General features: G+C 33.5%; 1 protein-coding gene across 2 annotated transcripts in view; it reads right to left on the reverse strand.

The window, feature by feature from the left end:
* Window positions 1–21,330, reverse strand: part of VPS50 (VPS50 subunit of EARP/GARPII complex) — a 123,478-nt gene that overhangs the window by 94,983 nt on the left and 7,165 nt on the right. For both annotated transcript variants that reach the window (XM_017870297.1, XM_017870298.1), the window contains exons 2-9: window positions 21,240–21,308; window positions 8,457–8,579; window positions 7,296–7,367; window positions 4,627–4,680; window positions 3,734–3,804; window positions 2,924–3,041; window positions 2,807–2,842; window positions 1,196–1,278 (exon numbers count right to left, since the gene is read on the reverse strand). In XM_017870297.1, coding sequence (XP_017725786.1) covers window positions 1,196–1,278; window positions 2,807–2,842; window positions 2,924–3,041; window positions 3,734–3,804; window positions 4,627–4,680; window positions 7,296–7,367; window positions 8,457–8,579; window positions 21,240–21,308 — 626 coding nt within the window. The remainder of the gene's footprint in view (window positions 1–1,195; window positions 1,279–2,806; window positions 2,843–2,923; window positions 3,042–3,733; window positions 3,805–4,626; window positions 4,681–7,295; window positions 7,368–8,456; window positions 8,580–21,239; window positions 21,309–21,330) is intronic.

Here is a 21,330-nt window from a genome sequence, read left to right on the forward strand (position 1 = left end):
CAAAAATTAGCTGGGCAACGGCAGGCTACTCAGGAGACTAAGGCAGGAGAATCACTTAAACCCAGGAGGCAGAGGTTGCAGTGAGTCAAGATCATACCACTGCACTCCAGCCTGGGTGACAGAGTGAGACTCTATCTAAAAAAAAAAAAAAAAAAGTGTAACTTCAATCTGCACATTTTAAAGAAAAAAAAATACCATAGAGACTTAAACAGCATTTCTGGAAGGAAAATATCTAGCCCTTAGCCTATAACCAGCAAACACTTATAATATGAGATAATTTTTTTTTAATTAATTCAAACCTATACTAATGTTTTGCTCTACTATAATGCTTTCAGTTTTCAGGTACTAGCAATCAACATCTACAACAACAGTGAGTCATGCTCACCGAATGCCAGAATTTCCATACAGGAGAGACAAAGGGGATGCAATCTGGGATGGGTATGAATTTAATTTGATATTGGATTTGTTTGGCAAGCACACTATTTTACTTAGATTGTACATTTATTTGTGATGGCTTTAGAGGAATGTTGGAAATTACACCTAGAGATTAGAGCTTCTCCAAGACTGTCACAAGTAATGCAAATTCCTCATTTTAAGCAAACCAAAATGCTATTCATAAAGTTAGAGATAATAGCAAAATATGCAGTGGCTATTTTTCTGTTTTACATTTAATAATAAACAAAAGACATAACACATAGAATACATAATCACTTACCTATTACAAACACAATTATTATATACATTGAAATTATACTTAAATTTTCCAAAAGACTTTTTATCATGATGAGCTGAACACTTGAACCATCTGGATCTTAAACACAAGCTGCAATAATATCCTCAATATTTATAAGCTGGGCAAAGTTAAGGAAGAATTCCCAAGAGGTACATTGGATATATGAACAGATAATTTCTTCTTGTCTACAACTCTATAAAAATAGAATCCGTTGGATTGGAAAGAATATGAAAAATGAATTTCAATGAGGTGACAAGAAAAAGCAGGAATGAAAACTATCTGCTCTTTCACACCTTAAAATCTATTATTTATAATTTTATTGTACTGCCCATATATAAACACGAATGTTAAGCTAGAACACAGCACTTTACACTAACTTTCAACGTTTATTAACATTTTTACACAACTGCTACATAAAAAGCTGACAAGAGAATCTGCTTTAAACCTTTTACACGACCTTACCTTATACAACTGTAATGTTTAAAAGTACTGGCAGCTTTTTGACATTCAAGGCACAACTGAATAGCTCCTGGATAATCTTCCTCCTTAAGATAACAACAACAGGAGTCATTAGAATACAAACATTTTTTCTTAAAGCTCCTGATAAAAAAAACCTCTGTTCATATTCTAACCAAAAGTTGCAGAATCAAAAAATGTTAATTCCTCTTAGAATATTAATGATAGATAAGTGACAAAATATAAGAGGCAACTAGTTCCAGGCCTAAGATATATACATAGAAGAAATATTTAAAATATTCTATTCCTTCAAAGTAACAGCCCCCTGAAGACGATGACTTATGGATAAATCCTACATTAAATCATTAGCTGCTTCACAGGGAAGGTTTTCTTTAACTGTTAACATATCTTCTTTCAGTAATGCCTATACAAAATGTTTCAAAATAGTATGCATTCTATTTGTAATTGATATTCAACAATTTACCACCAAGAAATTAATAAATAGTTCTAAAGAAATAAATTTAGAAAAAAACAATATAATAATTAATAAACTCAGAGTATTTTTATCACCTAACAGTAATTTAATGCCAAATGAATTTTTCATATGGGTTTCTGAAACCCTAGTTAGCAGTAATAGCTGAGAAGTAATAAAGCAATTATACAGAAAACCACAAAAACTCGTCCCTATGCTCAATTCTAAATTCAGCAGATGCAGTACAAACCACTAGTGATGCTGATAACGACAAAGTACCTACCCCAAGGAGCTCAAGTATTATTAGGAAACACACATATTACATTATGCTTTGGAGAACCTTATGACAGAAGTAGACAGAAAATGCTAAGAATACATCAAAGAAAAAACAGATGGCTCACTCAGAAAAGCAATTAATACACGATACTGAACAAAACTAAAGTATCACACAGTCCTTAAATTACTACTACATGCTAGATGAAAAAGATGCTAGATGAAAAAGATGTTTTTTTAATTTTATTAATTTTTATTAATTTTTTTATTATTTTTTTAATTAATTTTTATTGCTATTTGGATGTAATACAACCAAACAAGTTAACATTCCAATGTTATCAGAAGACAAATGTTTCCCCAAATATATTTGCTTTTCTAAATAAAGTATATATCATGTCAATAGAAAAAGGCTCCAGAACAAGTATCTTTACATGTCTAAAAGTATTCTTTTTTTTTTTTTTTTTTTTTGAATTGGTTTTTTTTTTGAGACGGAGTCTTGCTCTGTCACCCAGGCTGGAGTGCAGTGGCCGCATCTCAGCTCACTGCAAGCTCCGCCTCCCAGGTTTACGCCATTCTCCTGCCTCAGCCTCCCGAGTAGCTGGGACTACAGTTTTTTGTATTTTTTTTTTTTTTTTAGTAGAGACGAGGTTTCACCGTGTTAGCCAGGATGGTCTCGATCTCCTGACCTCGTGATCCACCCGTCTCGGCCTCCCAAAGTGCTGGGATTACAGGCTTGAGCCACCGTGCCCGGCCTAAAAGTATTCTTTATATCATAAACCAATTTGAGAAAAATGCACTTCTGAATTTTGCCTGCTTTAATGTTTCTATATAGTATCAGTAGGACCCTAAATTTCCAAAACTCGTTAACTTACCTCCAGCATTTCACTTAACCGTACATCTGTTCTTTGCTGAAAAAACAAATATCAAAGGTAAAATCTGTTTCAACTACAAAATTCAGTTTTAATTTTTTTAAAATGACCCATATATACCAATGTTTTTATAGTTCTCAGAGATTTCAGAAGTCCAATCAGCAACTGACGTTTCCTTTGATTTGCAAGAAGGCCTAAACTAGCTTGAGTAAAACCTTCCTTTGCAATATTCAAGTGTCTGCAAAAGTAAACAATAAATAATTAAAAGTTTTTTATTATAAGAAGAATACTATCCACACAGAACAATTAGGTAAGTAATGAAGCAATGAAATGGATTACTTTTAAAACCAAGGATTTAAACTACTATTTGACAAATGTACTCAATGGCCAGTCTAAACCAGCATTACTCAGAACACCACAAGAAGACTGGTGCCAATTCACAACCTGCTAGTGGTCTGTAACAAAAAATTACAGAAACTGAGAATAGGCACTTAAAACACTTACTGCAAAAGCTGACAGAATAATTATTCTTTGTGACTCAAATAATTTAAAAAATTAAGACTGTATTACATGTCTTTCCTTCTTTATTTCATTTGCCTAGTAATTTGTTTTATTGCATTTTTTAAAATCACAGCCTATAATAGATGGGAAATTTTAGAAAGAAAAAAATAGGTCCTTCATGGCAAACAGTTTGTGAAGCACTAGTCTAAATAATACAAAAATAGTAATTTTTTAAAAACCCATAAGTACATTTAGAGATATTTCCCACAAACCCTCTTAGTGTAGTCTTTAGATCATAATACATGTTCGCTTACGGAATGATATTCTAGAAACCACAGCCATAATAAAAATAATTATAAATTATGGATTCCATAGTTATTCTTGAAATATTGTCCAGTGTAAAGAACAAAATATCATCAAAAGCAATACCTTCTGCCATTTGTACAGATAACAGCAGCTAATTGAAGACCTGTCTGCAATGAGGTAACTCTTTCAAGTTCCTACGGAAAGATTAGGTACAGGTTACTGTTGGAGGAATTTTATTTTTCTTTCTTATTTATATAGTACTCTAACAAAAACTCTAGTCAGATTCAAAGAAAATCTGCTTGAAAACAAAGTAGCAACAAAAATACCTCAACTTGAAAACTGTTAGTATATTTTTCACAAAATTACTTAAAACGACTACTTGTAACTGATTTTCACAAAGACAGATGACAAAATATTTAGTCAGTATTGCTTGTAAGGAAATCTAGACCAACTTGTTGTAGACAGGAATAAACAAATACCAGTGATATGTCTGTTTAAATTTCTACCCAAGAGAACTTCACAAGGTAATTAAAGGATATGACAAACATGATTTCCGTTTACTAAGATGCTTTGACAATGAAAGTCTTCATTTGAACACTGGTAGACATTTCAATGGATTTTGAAGGCTCTGATTTTCTGATGAAAACACAGATTCAGTTAGTTCCAATTTTATCATATTTTAAAGCCAGCTTGTTATATCGCCAATGAGGGGTTAATATTGGTGAATCTATTTGTTTAAATGTTAATGGGAGCAATTTTCACTGGCTCTTCTAAAGTTTGAAAAACCCAAGAGATCACTTTAGAATCATATATAAAAACTCTTCGCTTCTTCTGTCTGGCAAATTACCTCAAATAAAAGAGAAAAATGTACATACATACATACATACACACACACAAACACAGTCAATATGTTGCTACACAATTATTGACAAAAAATACAATATTTTGACAGTTTCAAGTGTAAATCACTCAAACATTTAAAATTCTACGACAAAAAATAACAAATACTATCCTACCTTTACGTAAGCAGGCTGTTTTTCAAGGATTAAATCTGCCACTTTTTTAGATACCTATAAGAAGATGTAATCAAACAAAGGAAGCAAAAGAACAAGCTTCATGCTTTCTAGGATATTTTATATTTGAATTTTTAAAAGAATATTCCATAGATCTCCCCAATAACTTCTAGAGCAGATATTGGCATACTATGGCCATACACATTTCCCCGGGTTATGAAATTAGTAAAAGAGGTAATACAATAAAGCACATAGCACAGGTCCTGGTCCTTAACAGAAACTCAACAAATGGTCATTATTATTATTAATAATATGAGTATCATTATCTGATTCACCTAATATTAACCAAAAAGTGTAACCATCTTTAAGGGAATAGGATTTGATTGGAAAAGATGAAATTGTTAAGCAGATTTTTAATCAAATGAATTTATGGAGACAATATCTGGGAAAAAGAACTTGCTCATATCCTTTAGATCCTTTATGCTGCCTAAGAAGACAAGCAAGTAGTTTGGTTCTCCACTTCTGAAAAGTTGAAAACATGTTTTTTGGAACGCTATGAAGATATCTAAGGTTGTGTGCATTGTTCCATGAATAATATTAATGTATGCAGGTTAGAAGTATAATGATTTTGAACATGAGGCTCTAATTCCACCATTTCAGGATCCCTGCCAACTTCACTAATAGAGATAGCACATGTAGCATGAAGCAGGACATACAGAAAGTATTTAGGGAATGTTTGCTCCAGAAACACAACTGGCTCCCCTTCTCCAGGCCAACTGAGAACAAAATATTGCACACCTACTACACTACTGCATTAATCCTTTCACATTTTCTTAATCTGCTTCAAGCATCTTTGAAATTATGTAAATTAATTTTTAGATACACTCATTGTTTTTGTCTAGAAAGAGGGATTCCATTAAGGTTAAGAAAATCAAATTGTAAAGGGGTTTTAGACTTCAATTAATGAAGAAATATCAATGTTATCTTAAACATCATTTTAAGAATTCCAAAGGTTCCACAGGATTGTCTAGTAATAGAGAGTACTGGTTCGTGGCCTGTGAGGAACCAGGCTACATAGCATGAAGTGAGTGGCAGGTGAGCAAGCGAAGCTTCATCTGTATTTACAGCCGCTCCCCATCACCTGCATTACAGCCTGAGCTCCACCTCCCATCAGATCAGCGGTGCCATTAGATTCTCATAAGAGCACTAACTCCATCCCTACTGTAAACTGCACATGCGAGGAATCTAGGTTGTGTGCTCCTTTTGAGACTCTAATGCCTGATGATCTGTCACTGTCTCCCATCAGATGGGACCGTCTAACTGCAGGAAAACAAGCTCAGGGATTCCACTGATTCTACATTATGCTGAGTTGTATAATTATTTCATTATACATTATGATGTAATAATAATAGAAATAAAATACACAATAAATGAAATGCACTTGAATTATTCTGAAACCATCCCCACCCCACCCCTGCCAGTCCATGGAAAAATTGTCTTCCACAAAACTGGTCCCTGGTGCCAAAAGAATTGGCAACCACTGCTCTAGAGCTCACATCCCTTCTCCTGCCCAAGACTGCCCTACACAAACACTGCCACCTCCAAGCAGACCCTAGCACCCACTGTGACTTCTGAGTGTAACAGAAAAGTATACCTTCCTTTGTTTGCCAGTTGTATTATTAAAAATCATTATCTTAAATTCAAACGGATACATTTATTACTACTGGTCCTTTTGTTGAAAAAAATTAAAAGACCACATGTTACCATTAATTAATACCTACAGTAGAGTTTAAATTTCATAAAGTAGGTTTAGCCTAACATGAAGAAATTATAGAATCAGAGAATTTTACAGCATTAAAGAAAATTCTTGCATTTTCTTTATTAGGTTACTTAGTAAAGTAACCTATCACTTTACTGATAAATAAAAGGGAGTCACTGAGGTTAAATGATTTACTCAACATCATAAATAAATAGTGACTACAACTCAGACTTTCTGAATCTCAGGGGGACATTTATTCCAAGACAATACTCCATTACAGGGCCAGGCATAGTGGCTTGCAGCTGTAATCCCAGTGCTTTGGGAGGCTGAGACAGGAGAATCACTTAAGCCCAAGTTCAAGACTACCCTGGGCAACATAGTGAGATGTCATCTCTACAAAACATTAAAAAAACAGCCAGACTAGTGGCACATGCCTGTAATCCCAACTACTCAGAAGGCTGAGGTGGGAGGATTATTTGAGTCCAGGAGGGAGAGGCTGCAGTGAGCCATGATCGTGCAACCGCACTCTAGCCTGGGCAACAGAGCAAGACCCTGTCTCAAAAAACAAAAAGGAATACTCAGTTACAAAACTATGGGTAGGGAAATCATATGTGTATGACAAGGAGCCTAAAGGTACTTACTAATCTAAAACAAAGTTCAAAGTTCTTTGATCACATTTAGGATTCCAGAGAGAAAATTCCAAGCTCTAGAAGCAAATCTATCAAGGTAACATAAGGAAAACCATATGCATTAAATTTTTAATATAAATGCATCATTTGAATCAGTCATATTAAATAACAAGATTTGTTTCTATGTTAATTATTAGTTTAAACCATAAATCTGCCAACATTATACCTTTCTGTTGTGTTTCATCTAAAGTCTTGTCAGAAAGAAATTTTTTTTTTTTACTTACCGCAGCTTGCTGTTGTTTCAATTTGTCTCTATACGCCTCTAATTCTTGCAAATTGAGAACAGATGGAAGCTTCTGCAGAAAAAAAATTCATGAATGAAAAGGAAAAAATAAATTGTTTAATTTGGTTTCATTTACCTGGACCCTTCTGACTAGTGAACTACAAACTGTGCATACAAAACAGTGTCACATCCCACTGCCCTCCATGCTGCCTGTTCTCCCAAACTCCCTCCTAGGCTCCAACCACAAAAACCTATACATCTTTAGTACACAGTCCTCTGGTTCCATCCCTCATTCAGCCTTGTTACCTCCACTGCTGCTGCTCTGCCTTCTGAGAAACCCCACTACCACTGAGGACTCCGGACCCTAGGCCAACAGACACTGCTGCCACAGCCTATGTCAGGAGAATGTGAGAAAGTAACTAACCTAACCCCAACTCTACCATCCACAGATATATCTCTATTTGTTTATGACAGAACTCAAAACAGAGTTCTCCTCTGGAATATTACAAACCATAAATACTACTGTGTGACCGTTGTTGGACTACAATATGGATTACATCAGCTTTCAGAGGACAGTATGGGAAACTAACCAAAAAATGCATACCATTGTGTATACAGGGAAACACTCTCAGTCAACTGATTGATGAAACTTCAAACTGAGTTGGGGACTGACTGTGAATAATGCATATAAAGTATATATGCATACGGCATTTGGTTGTATCTAAAACTAAATTTCATTATTCTGGCTTTTGTTAAAGTTCTATAAATTTAAAATGTCAGTATTATAAACACTATAGTATAAGAATTTTTATCATCACTAAACAATTATGTAAATACATATTTTGTAATTAAAAGTTTGAGCTTCTCTAAACATAGACAATATAAAATAGGATAGAAACAGCATACTAACACATTAAATGCTAACAATTGAAAATCAAAAATACAGAAATGTTTCCCTGAATGGCTGTATTTAAAGTTACATTTAAAAAATAATAATTTCATCACCAAACAATGCTGACAGTTGATTTAATCACAATGTGGTAATCACAGACCTATTCTGGTACCAAAAATATATAAATGCCTCAAAAAAGCATCCAAGTCTCACAAATCCAATCACTGAACAAAATACGCCTTAGTTATGTTTTAATGAAATTCTGTTTACCTCCAGTTCATATTTAACAACATCAAACGAATCCGCAGAAAAATATACTTGTTCAATACTATTAATAAGCTCTTGTTCAGCTTGAGGGTCACTTGGCTGTTCTCGAAGTTCCCTGAATTCTTCCTTTAAGAAAAAAAAACAATCATAATTATAGTAATTGTAGCTGTTAAAATTCTACCTGCACGGAAATAAATGATCATTTGTCTTAACAGTCACATCTACCTGCTACAATTCTGACCAAGGAAACAAACCAACAGAAACCAGAAAAGTTCATAGGAAATTAGGAAATAGCCAACCATTAACACTAACAACTAGGGAAGAAAACTAGCCAGTTTGAACATTCAGATTTTATCCTCAATTGCTTGCATGTCAAGAAGGTTGAAAAAAACGCTAATATTCAACAAAAGAAAAAAAAGTGACTACCTAAACCTATCATACATACATATCACAGATATATACATTTTACATTTAGAATATTTAATAACATTCTAAAATCTGTCTCACAACAGATAATAAGGGAAGAACACCTCCAACAACTTCTGGGTCACAATCAACTTTGGAGACCTGAGCAGAAGACATCAACTCTGCAAAAAAAATCTCAGCACTCACCTAAGAAACAGTGGCTCCAGAAAAGGTTCACAAATTTAGTTCTGTAATTCTAAGAAGCTTCCTTCAAAGTGGATTGCTGTTACAATTAATGATCTGATTATGAACCCAAATTTCTGTATATGATAAAATGTTTTCTTTCTAATGATACAGAATGGAGGTTATGTGGATTTGAAGAAGAGCCTGACAAACAAATCCCTAAACCCAATGTCAGCATCCATATCCTATGCAATTTCACTGCACAATCAGATAAAGCTTCAGTTAACTAGTAAATTTTTACAATTCAGATACCCACTCCCCTGCCACACTAGTTAATCAAGACATTATTATAGACACATAACAAGTTAGCCATTTGATTTTTAATTCAAATTAACCTCAAATACATTTATATACACAAAAACTACTGTTTTAAGTCATTTTACAGTAATTAAAATAACACAAAATACTAAGGAAATACACAAAATTATCTGGTCAATTAAAGAACAATATATTTTTCTTTTTTCTTTTTCTTTCTTATTATACTTAGAGTTCTGGGGTACATGTACAGAATGCATAGATTTGTTACTAGGTATATAAGTGCCATGGTGGTTTGCTGCACCCATCAACCCGTCATCTACATTAGGTATTTTTCCTGATGCTATCCCTCCCCTAGCCCCCACCCCTCAATAAGCCCTGGTGTATGATGTTCCCCTCCATGTGTTCTCATTGTTCAACTCCCACTTGTGAGAACATGCAGTGTTTGGTTTTCTGTTCTTGTGTTAGTTTGCTGTGAATGATGGTTTCCAGCTTCATCCATGTACCTGAAAAGGACATGAACTCATCCTTTTTTATGGCTGCATAGTATTCCATGGTGTATATGTGCCACATTTTCTTTGTACAGTCTATACTTGATGTGCATTTGGATTGCTTCCAAGTCTTTGCTATTGTGAATAGTGCGCCGCAATTAAACATACGGTTGTGCATGTGTCTGTATGAATGATTTATAAATCCTTTGGGCATATACCCAAGTAATGGGATTGCTGGGGTCAAACGGTATTTTCTAGCTCTTAGTCTTGAGGAATTGCCACACTGTCTTCCATAAATGGTTGAACTAATTTACACTCCCACCAACAGTGTAAAAGCATTCCTATTTCTCCATAACCTCTCCAGCATCTGTTGTTTCCTGACTTTTTAATGATCGCCATCCTAACTGGTGTGAGATGGTATCTCACTGTGATTTTGATTTGCATTTCTCAAATGACCAGTGATGATGAGCTTTTTTTCATATGTCTGTTGGTTGCATAAATGTTTTCTTTTGAGAAGTGGCTGTTCATATCCTTCGCCCACTTTTTGATGGGGTTTTCTTTTTCTTGTAAATTTGTTTAATTTCTTTGTAGAATCTGGATATTAGCTCTTTGCCAGATGGATAGATTGCAAAAATTTTCTCCCATTCTGTAGGTTGCCTTTTCACTCTGATGATAGTTTCTTTTGCTGTGCAGAAGCTCTTTAGTTTAATCAGATGCCATTTGTCTATTTTGGTTTTTGTTGCCATTGCTTTTGGTGTCTTAATCACGAAGTTTTGCCCAGGCCTATGTCCTGAATGGTACTGCCTAGCTTTTCTTCTAGGGTTTTCATGGTTTTAAGTCTTATGTTTAAGTCTTTAATCCATCTTGGGTTAATTTTTGTATAAGGTGTAAAGAAGGGATCCAGCTTTCAGTATATGGCTGGCCAGTTTTCCCAGCACCATTTATTAACTAGGGAATCCTTTCCCCATTGCTTGTTTTTGTCAGAGATCAAAGAACAGTATATTTTTCAAATAGAGACATTCTAGATTATTTTATTGTGGGGCATATTTTTTATTTGTAAAAGAGCCCTGCTCAGATATCTTTTAGAGTTTAACTTACATGTTGCATTTGTAAAATTAACTATAAAATTATTCCCTATTAGTAATTTCAAGCTAAAAAAAAATAGAACAAATCTAAAACTCAAGAAAATAGTTGACTGTTTAAATATAAATTCCAATAAACTTAAAAGAGAAGGCAAACTCATAAATATCAAACCTGCATAATCAAAAATGTTTGGAAAGGAAAAATCCCTCTTCTGTACTAACTCATAAAATACACTGAGAAAAAAAGGTCAGTGACATAGCCATCACTAAGTCAGCCTGCAATCAGCTACTATGAGTGCAGTAAGAAATCCGGGGTCCTAACAGTGGGAGCTACATTCCCAAAGGGGTTTATCTACAACACATGAATCCATTTAGCACCCTGGACAGTGGTGCTGTCACACAGACTTGGTTAAAACTCACAGGTGTGGAAGGGAAGGTTACCAACTAGCCTATCAAAAGGCAGCCTCCGTGCATCCAATGGAAATATGAAATGAAAGTGAGACATGAAATGGAAGAGGAGGTCTGAACTTCCTGGCAATCTCTTTCCCTAAAAGTCCACAGACATTTGAAATACCAGCTTCAAATACTGTAAGCTAAGGGAGGGGAGGAAATAAGGCCCAAGTGAGGACATGGCAACATTGCCTCCCTAGGAATTCTGCAGTCTGCAGTAATATGAGCAAATAAATCCAGGTGATATCATTCAAGACAAAATATTTGAAGATTACAAAAACTGTTATGATTTTTTTAATCAGAAATAGAGCCAAGCTAGAAACTAAAATAGACTGCAATGATTGAGTACTTTCAAAATAAAGCATAAATGTCAATGACATATAACACCATGCTGAGGTTCTCCATATAGTACCTAACTGATTAATAAGAAGGTAAAGATACTCAGATTTTTAGCTGCAATTCCATTATTAACCCTCAGCAACTTAGTCTCTTCATGCCTAGTTTTGTTTTGTTTTTTTTTCCACCTGTAAAGGGCAAACATGCATTCTTTCTCTCTCTTTGTGTGTGTCTCTCTCTGTCTCGGTCTCTCTCAAAATGACAGTGAAACAAATATCCAAATTTATTAAGAAAGCCAAAGAAAAAACATAATTTTAAGTATCTCACAAGTGTACATTTCAAAAACATGATGACTCTGTAAAAGGAGTACAATCTGTATATGCATGTCAAACGCTATTCTTTCCTAAAGAACTAAGCAATTAGTATCACAGAAAGCATACAACCCCATATAATTTCAAAGAACTGACATGGAACACCTGACACTCTGAAGTGTAAGAAACCTGGACTAAGGAAAGGAATAAAACCTAGAAAATTAGAAAAAGAAACGTAGCATACAAAACAGAATTAAACCTAAAACAAATACCCCCATGTAACATTATTTCCCTATAAAATATCCTCTCCTTTAAAACAATTTCATAGCTTCTATGTGAAAATATACATCTGAACTGGAATTTATTCAAACCCCCTTCTGACTAGAATCCCGATCACCATGTTCTTTTTAGTCCCACTGAACTAGCAGTCTGTAAAGCTCTGCTTCTACCTAATCATTGTCTAAACGTTTCATCGCTGTTAGGGATGCCTGCTCAATCAGACTGTACACTTCTTGAGAACTGAGATTTCTCTTCATTCTGCATCATGTTGCTCCACAGTGCCAAGGCACACCGTAGATAGTAATCACTGATCAAACTAAAATTAATTTACAGTTAATTGCCAAAAAATAAATATAAGACAAAAGGAAAGGAAAAGACAGTATGTTCTTGTTTCAATAGTCAAAATTTTCCACAAACTCTTAGTAAAACATTTCTTTATTTTAATTAGAGATAACAATGTGAACTGATTTAGGAATATTTTATACATGTAAGTAAGAAAAATAAACAGAAGCAACCAGATTGCATATTCTTAACACAATTATTCCATAATTTAATAGAAACTGACTTCCTAGGGTGGGAGATGTACAAAAATACACAATTCTTCACCTAAAATAGAACCAATACATAGGTGTGAGGCCAAATTTTACATAAACAAAACAAACAAAAGGTTTCCTATTTAAAAATTACAAGGCAAAATTGGGGAAAATGAATACCAAATGAAACTTCTTATACCATATTTAAACATGTGATTTAAGAAAAAAATTATAATAATCTTAGACATTCAAACTAAGTCTGGGATAAAATATTTCAGCCTTAAAAATGTTTAAAACATTTTTATAATAAATTTTATGTCACATAGTAATTAATAAATACATAGTCACATTAACAGTGATATAAATGCTCTCTAAAACTTGAAAATCCAAAAATAATTTGTTAACAACTACAGGCTACCAAATGTGCTGCCACACAACTTGCTGTCAATGGTAATCAACTAAGCAAAAAGTATATCAGCGTCACCCCAGAATTACAGCTGGATAAAAAACTACAATTAAAGTAATGAATTGGAATAACAAAAAGGAGAAAACAAAAGCATAAAAGGTAAAAAATGAATAAATCAAATCTCTCTCCCATACTATCATCAGAAACTAACCTGCCTACTTTCAAAGCTCTATAATCTTATCTTTCCCCCCCCAAAAAAAATTCCATTTAACAATTTTTTAAATTCCCACTATGTAAACATTTCCCATACTAGGTCATACAGGAACACAAATGAGTAAAATATAGCTCTTCCCTCAAACAGTTAAGTAATAGGAAGGATCAGACGAATAAGTAAGAAATGACAAAGCACGGCAGAACATAAGGGTGATGCAAAAGGAAGGCATCAGACAGTGGGTTCACATCTGATGGAAGAGGTGGCATTTGGAAAATATGAGAGAATAGGTAGAATTTCAGATTTAGACATTGGGGGAATAGGGTTACAAATATAAAGCAAAGCAAAAGTAAAAATATTGAATCGGGAAAGTGCACTACAGGTTAAAGCAATAAAGGGTGGCTTCCGCAGGATAGAAAAATGTCACAAGGGAGAGCCTGCATTGTACGCCAAGAGACAAATGCAACAACTGAGATTTGTATAAATTCAATATATTTTTTATATATTAGAACCATATTTTCTTCACTAAAAATAAAACATCTTAACACATATCACTGCCTCAGGTGCTTTATCAAAAACAGGCATAAATATTCAATATTTTCTTAATGTAATAAACCAAGCAGAATTCAATGTTTTAGAGGCTGTGTTTTTCCGGCAGTCACAACACGCAATAAGGTTGCATATAATACCACCCAGTCTATTTTTCTATTTTGATCATGTCTGAGATAAAGCTACATGACCATGCACATAAATGTACATCAGAAATGTAACTTTATGAAAATGAAGAAAACAATCACAGTAGAGATTTAAGTCAACATCTTTGATTTAGCCAAGGTACTTTTCCTCACAATACAACAAAAAAGATTTTATGGGAACTGGGGCTTCAGCTCTATAAAACAATTTGAGCCCTCAAATGTAAGGCATTATAATACACTCCCAGTACGTTTATGGTTTCTAAGGAACTAGACTATAACTTTGCCAAGAAATTTTCCACTTAAGAGTTCCTCACTCAAGGGATGGTATTCAAGTTTAGGAGGAAAAAAAGAGAGACTACTAATTTTGTATTTAACCACTACTTTTAAATTATCTAAAATATCACACTAATTAAAACTACTAATCCAAATTCAGGGCTCTTCTATTCACTTTTATAAAAAGTTAGTTATGACAGCTTAACAGTTTTCCTTACCATTACTAAATTCAATATTTTCTGCAATTTTGAAAAGTAATTTAACCTAATTTCTAAACCCACATAACAGCTTGGAATCTCATTATCTTCAATACTAGGTTTTATTCAAACAAAATATGAATGCAAATCTTCACTTCATAGGTCAGATTTTAAAACTCTGCTAAAAATATACAGAAAAATGAAATGCACACCAACTCCTCTCTCTGTACGTAGCTCACTAGACCACAGTTCATATTATACACCTGATTATATAACTCAGTGGCAGAAATTAGTGCTTAAATAGCTGATTATATAACTCAATGGCAGAATGCAGTGTATGTACATGTGTATGTTGGGAAGGAAAGAGAAATTTTGCAAGCATGATTTGGGGTTTGCCACAGCAAATCCCTTATCAAAGACTTTTTTTTTACTGTTTGCATTTCTTCATTCATCAATAAAAAAAAATCTATTCTGTTATAGGGAAAACAGATGCTATAACCTTACCAAAGTTAACATCATGTTAGGGCTCTAACTGAAAGCAAAAAAAAAAAAAAAAAGTGTTTAGTCACCAAAATCTAAAACAGAGCTAAAAGTAAGGACAAAACATGAAGTTTTCAATATTCAGTCAGTATTACAGCAGTCATAAATCACTGAACAGAAATAAATTTTATCTCTTTCCAAATGAAACAGGATTCAAAACTTATTTCAAGATCACAGATACCCTAAAACCATATGCCACATAAGTTTATAACGAATTGTCAGATGTCTGATTACGTGAGGAAATGGCACATTCTCCTAAAATCCCACTAGAACAACAGTAATAATCCATCAAAGATTCCTGGTTCATCAGTTTCTGTGTGTGTTTTAAATAAACTTATCTTTTAAAGCCTACCCCGTTTTTCTTCAGGCTTTTAGTGCCATCTTGTGGAATACTATTGAAGTTACAATTTAAAAAGACGTTTTGGGCAAAATGATTTATAGAACATTTTAATAAAAGGTTATTGGATCACATTTTAATCCAGCTTTATAACACAATCAAGTGATTAAGATGATGTATTTTAATGTGTGCCAATGCCTGTCCTTTCTGGGGCTAACACTGAAGAAAAGATATATCATAAATCAAGATATATGGAGAAAATCCAGTGTGTACATCTTAATTTTGTTTTCTTTTGTTTTCAAACATCTCATCAGACACTTTCTCTAAAAGATAATAATACTGTCTAATCTGAGAAAAGACAACATCACAGCACCTTCAATCCCAGTGCCTTTTACAGGTTCTTCCACTTTCCAAATCCAATAAAATCATCAATCTCAAATTCTGCTTTTTAATGTCCTTCCAATGTAACCCTTCTCCATTTCCTATACCTTATGTTCCTTTTTTCTTCTTAATCAGTATCCTTGTTCCCAACCTCTACTCAACAACTTAAACTATAATATTTCTTTAAAAAATTAATCACCAACTCTAAAAGATCCTGAATATACTTCATCTATTCCACATCCTCTCCTAGCTGAACTCTATTGTGCCTCTACTCCTCTGCAATTATCTATTTTTGCTTGTCTCCCCGACTCAGGTTGAGTTAGGAACAGTCTTGTACCTCTTTGTATCTTCAATGATTAGTAACTGCCTGGTTCCATAAGTGTTTGCCAAATGGACTGTATGAACTTATATGATTGCTATGAAAGAAGGGTTAAGAATCTCAAAGCATCTGAAGCTATGAGAAGCATAATTTCATTAATGGTTCAAGGGAACACAACTAAATACCGTTGGCCATGAGCACCTAAGAAAAACTCTTAAATGATTTTGCAGATCCATAGTTAGAGCCTTCCTTAGAACCACCTGCAAAAGACACCTGTCCTAAATGATACCTAATTCTAAATTGAAAGTCTTTATCATAATCTCTAAATAAAGTCTCCTAGTCATAAACCTCAATACTAATCCTCTCTGATATAGACACCAATATGCAAATCTTCTAACAAAACTGCTCAAAAAATTCTTTAGAATGTATATTTCTTCTATCATATTCCCCCTACAAAAATTACAATATAGAAACTATAAAACATTCGAGCTACAAGTACTGTAAAAAAGTCATCTAGTTCAATAGCATCTTTTCACAAATGAAGAAACTGAGGCACAAAGCATTAAAATGACTTCCTTTCAACAAGCTGAATGTTTAAGTCAATACTTGAACCTATGTCTCTTGACTGTGATTCAAGCACACTTTCCACGAATTTTGGTAAAACTGTAAACCAAGCTCTGCAGTTAGCATGTGGTTTTAGGATTCTTTTAATGGATTTTAAGAAGTCAAGTCAAATCGGTTTATCTGATTTCACAGAGGTACTAGAAACTCTAGAAAACATTCTGCTCAAATTCCTAGAATGCATATAAGCAGAAATGCTTCAGAGTAGGCGGGTACTCAATAAATACTTGTTGAATGGATGAAGTATAAAATATTTAAACAAATATATTCTCAAATGTTGACTGCAACATTTATTTTGTCACTTCATACTATATTTTTCTTTCATGAAAAAAAATCAAAAGTAAACCAATTAATAGTAAAGACAGTTGAATCCATTACTATTTATGAGTTAATTAAATTGAGGACAAGAAAAGTCTTATCATTAAAGAATACTATGAGGAGGCAACGTTTCAGTAAAAATTCATAAAACAATATTAGTATCAATACTCTTTTTCAGGTTCATATTGTGCCACTGTGAAAGTACTATGGAAAGTGTTTATTAATAAAGGTTGGATGTAGATTTATAAGGTTCTGAATACTAGTATTTTTACTTTTTAATCTGGGTTCAACAAATACTCTCAAACACAGTCCTACTAAGTTCTATAACTAATAACATTTTGGCTCTGACTACTATCATATATTATAATAAATACTAGCTTTATTCTTAATTCTTGTAACCAATTAAGTAAAATACATTTCATGTTTAAATGGATAACAAGCTTAGAAAATGCTACCTAATTTCTTATATCTTTACCTCTGCATGAAAATCCCACTAATTTGAAATATAACAATCTATTTCGAAGAATGAAATTTTAGGTCATTCTATCTTATCCTACAAAAGTTCTCGGTAAAACTTTCAAACTATTTTTTAGAACAGTTCCTCCATTTCCTGTTGCTCCATTGTTAAGATAATATTCTCATCTTGGCCAATGGTTCACAAACCTGGCTCCACACTGGAATTACTGCGGAATCTCTAAATATTACTGACACTTGCCTCCACTCAAAAATGGTAATTTAATTGGAATTGGCCATGGCCTGGGGACTGTTGATTCTAAATGTACAGCAAAGTTTAGGCACCACTGATCTTAGCACTGAGCTATTTAAGCTAAAATTCCTGAAATCTGTCTAAAAGTGTCCTTTCCTCTAGCAAGTTCTGAAAAGAACCTTAAATATTTTCTACTTTTCTATACTATTTTATCCACCCAAATTCCAAATTTCTAGTATACAGATTACTACTTGACTTGCATCTGCTCTTAAAATGGGGCACAGAATCAGATTGTCTATAAAATGCAGAAATTGTACCAGATAGTTTCTATAGTTTCTTCCCACTTTGAATTTATATAGTTCTAAAATAAATAAATAAATAATACCATCTGGCTTATCAAGCACACCTAGTGACCTTCAACTCTCCTTCACTACACTCATTTTTCTAGCAAGTTGAAGCACATAAAATTTGCCAATACTTGACCATTTTAAACTTAAACAGCCATGATTTATCCTAATATTTTTCTCCTACTTATCCTTTATACTAGAACGTTTTCATGTAACAGAACCCAAACTAACCTATTTCTTTCTTGAAAATGCCACTGAAATATCAATTCTCTGTCCCAACTTAGAAAGACATTATGAAAAGAAAGGAGACCATTCCTGAAGACCAGGGAAATGTTTTTTAAAAGTTGTACTTACACTTATGAGTGAGGCAGACCTATTAAATGAAGTTAATGTTTATAAGTTTTCCATATAAAAATTTATAGTGACTACTTAAATAGCACAAATTGTTAAGTTCAAAGAATACTCCCCTAAGCAAAACTAATGGGTACCTTGCTTTTTAAACCTAGAATATACTGTGAGAATTTTCTATGTAACATATATATATATAACTAAATTAAAACCCAAGCTTCCAAATAATTTCTAGAGTATAATACCATTTTAAAAAGGTTGGGGAGGGAGAGTAGAAAAGCTATACTGACTACTTCCTGTAAAATAACTGCCAATTTCAAAGAGTTTATCTCATCACCCTATTTCCTTCACAGTATTCTAATTTGTAATCTCCTTACCCCTGGCTTGAATGTAAGTAAGCTCTCTGACAACAGGGAAGTTTTGGCTTTTGGAGAGAACTCTTGTCTTTTCACTGCTATACTGCTAATCCCTAGGAAGTATCTCTAGCACATAGAAACTCAATAAATTTGTTGAATATGCATAGGGAAAAGACCAGTAGGCAATGTTAACCTTGACAGTGTTGGTGATTTTTGTGATTTTTTTTTTGTTGAGATACCTTTTTCTGTTTATCATGTTTTCTGTTTAGACTATACATTAATTTTATATTTAAAGCAAAGGTTACTTTAAAATAATCATTTGAATTAACATTTTCCATTTTGTTAAAATGCTTTTAATCTTAATTTTAAAAGATCTTAAGTAAAGATCTTTTTCAATGACATCAAGAACTAGCAGCAACATTAATTTTAAAGCAATTATATAAAAATAAATCATTAAAATATATGTGTATGATCTAAGTATAAAGTCATATCTACACTGTGAAAAATACTAAACATTACAGTTACATCAAGCTATGCTGTGTAGGGAATTTCTGAATATGAGTCTTCTTAACTCTTGGTATCAGTACTGACTTCAAACCTTATCCAAAGATTCAGTTTACTGACTGGAGCTTTGCCACTCTCTGGACCCAGCACTCTTATGTTCTCAGAACTACCCAGAAAGAAGGCAGCAGCTCTATTCACCCTCCATCATTTGTTATGCTATAAGAGAACACAGAAAAAAACAAACAGGCAGATGAAGCTTGTAGGGATTTCTTAGTGTAAGGTTAAATGTAAGCTTACAGCATCAATACCTTTTTTACTATTAACTGTTTTATTATTTAACTAACTTAGCTTCTTAGTATGTGCTTAAGAGACCAGTGCTTTAGGCTTACTCTTCACCTGAACGATTTATATTTGCTGACCTTTTGATCCCAGACTGGCCACTCCACCCAAGGCCAGTTATCCTAAAAGTACAGACAGCACTGGTCACTGATGGAGTTGGGGGTGTAGAGTCAATAAGAAGACTGTGTAATGAGATCACCATAAATTCACTACCAACCACTACTGAGAAAACATTATGGCTCATGGTGGAAATGCAACAGAAAGTTCTTATTAAGACAGTCATGTATTTTTTTAAAGAGGTTCACTCATCAATTTAACATTGATTCTGCAATATGTAATACAATCAAATTAAAGGTATGTTCATAATGCATGATCACCTTTTTCTTAAGTCAAAGAAATAAAGAGAATTATTGTCAATTAGGATTTATAGCTATCTCTTATTTCCCAATCTTTTCATGGTCAATAATTTTTAATAACATTATACAAAACTATATGGAATGCTTTTTTTAAGTTTTTGTCTGAACCATTTCATGCAAAAGAGTTGGTTATAATTTTATTGCATTTGGAGAATACGTTTGGGTCTAACCCAAAATAAAAGCAATACAGTAAGTACAAAATTCACTTGAGCAGGCAAGGCACCTGAAAGAGATGAGAAATCATCCTCCTAAGGAGCTGACACTGAGGTGTAAGGAGAGGCCTTAAACTGCTGATCAAAAGAAGCACGCCCTGTGTTTTCAAATGCCTGATGCAGAAAACAAACAGTATTTTCACGTGTCACTCTCAAATTAAAAAAATACAAAAACAGACATTCAGAAATGCCAACTTAATGTGATGGAGCAGCTATTCACATGGGCAGCTCCCACCAGCAACACTCCAGAAAAACAGCAGGGATTTAACAATACTTAATAATTCTGAGGGGAATCCAGCTAGCTTTCAAATAACCTATATAAAATTTGTAAACTGAGAAATTCACATGAATATCAGACAATTAAAATCTAAAATTCCTACAATCTAGGAGATAAGTTATACAATTCAGTATAAACACTATGGTTTAGATGTTTATTGAATAACCTCTGCTCCACAACAAAAATATATTCACGATTTTTGGCACAGTGTTAAGAGTATAAAAGTCAGTAGTCAATTATTTCATTTTATTTCTACAAATTACAGCAGATAAATCAATAAGAGTGTGTGTGTGTGTGTGTCTGTGTGTGTGTGTATACACACATATATAACTGCTTTCAGGCTAAGAATTTAATATAATAAATTCCAAATTTGTCAAGTTTGCATTTTTTGCTTTGCTATAATGAATCATACATACTGCATCCCAATGTGTAATGGAACAAGCTCTACACCTACTGTACAAAAAAATTTACCTAGCTTATCTTAACCACCATCTGCCTGTGGGAAAGAAAAGCTTCTGTGAATCAATTATTATGATCCAGAGGCAACCATATTTTCTTAAGGAAATAAAAAGTCACGCTCACACATGTAGATCAATACCTTTCCAGGGACCCGGAGACTCTCTATGGCACCAAGATCACTGAGGCTTTCTTGAGGGCTTTTCAGACCCTTAAAAAAAATAAGATAAGGA

Source organism: Rhinopithecus bieti, unplaced genomic scaffold, assembly GCF_001698545.2.
Source record: "Rhinopithecus bieti isolate Rb0 unplaced genomic scaffold, ASM169854v2 scaffold_5191, whole genome shotgun sequence".
NCBI classification, from domain to species: Eukaryota; Metazoa; Chordata; class Mammalia; order Primates; family Cercopithecidae; genus Rhinopithecus; species Rhinopithecus bieti.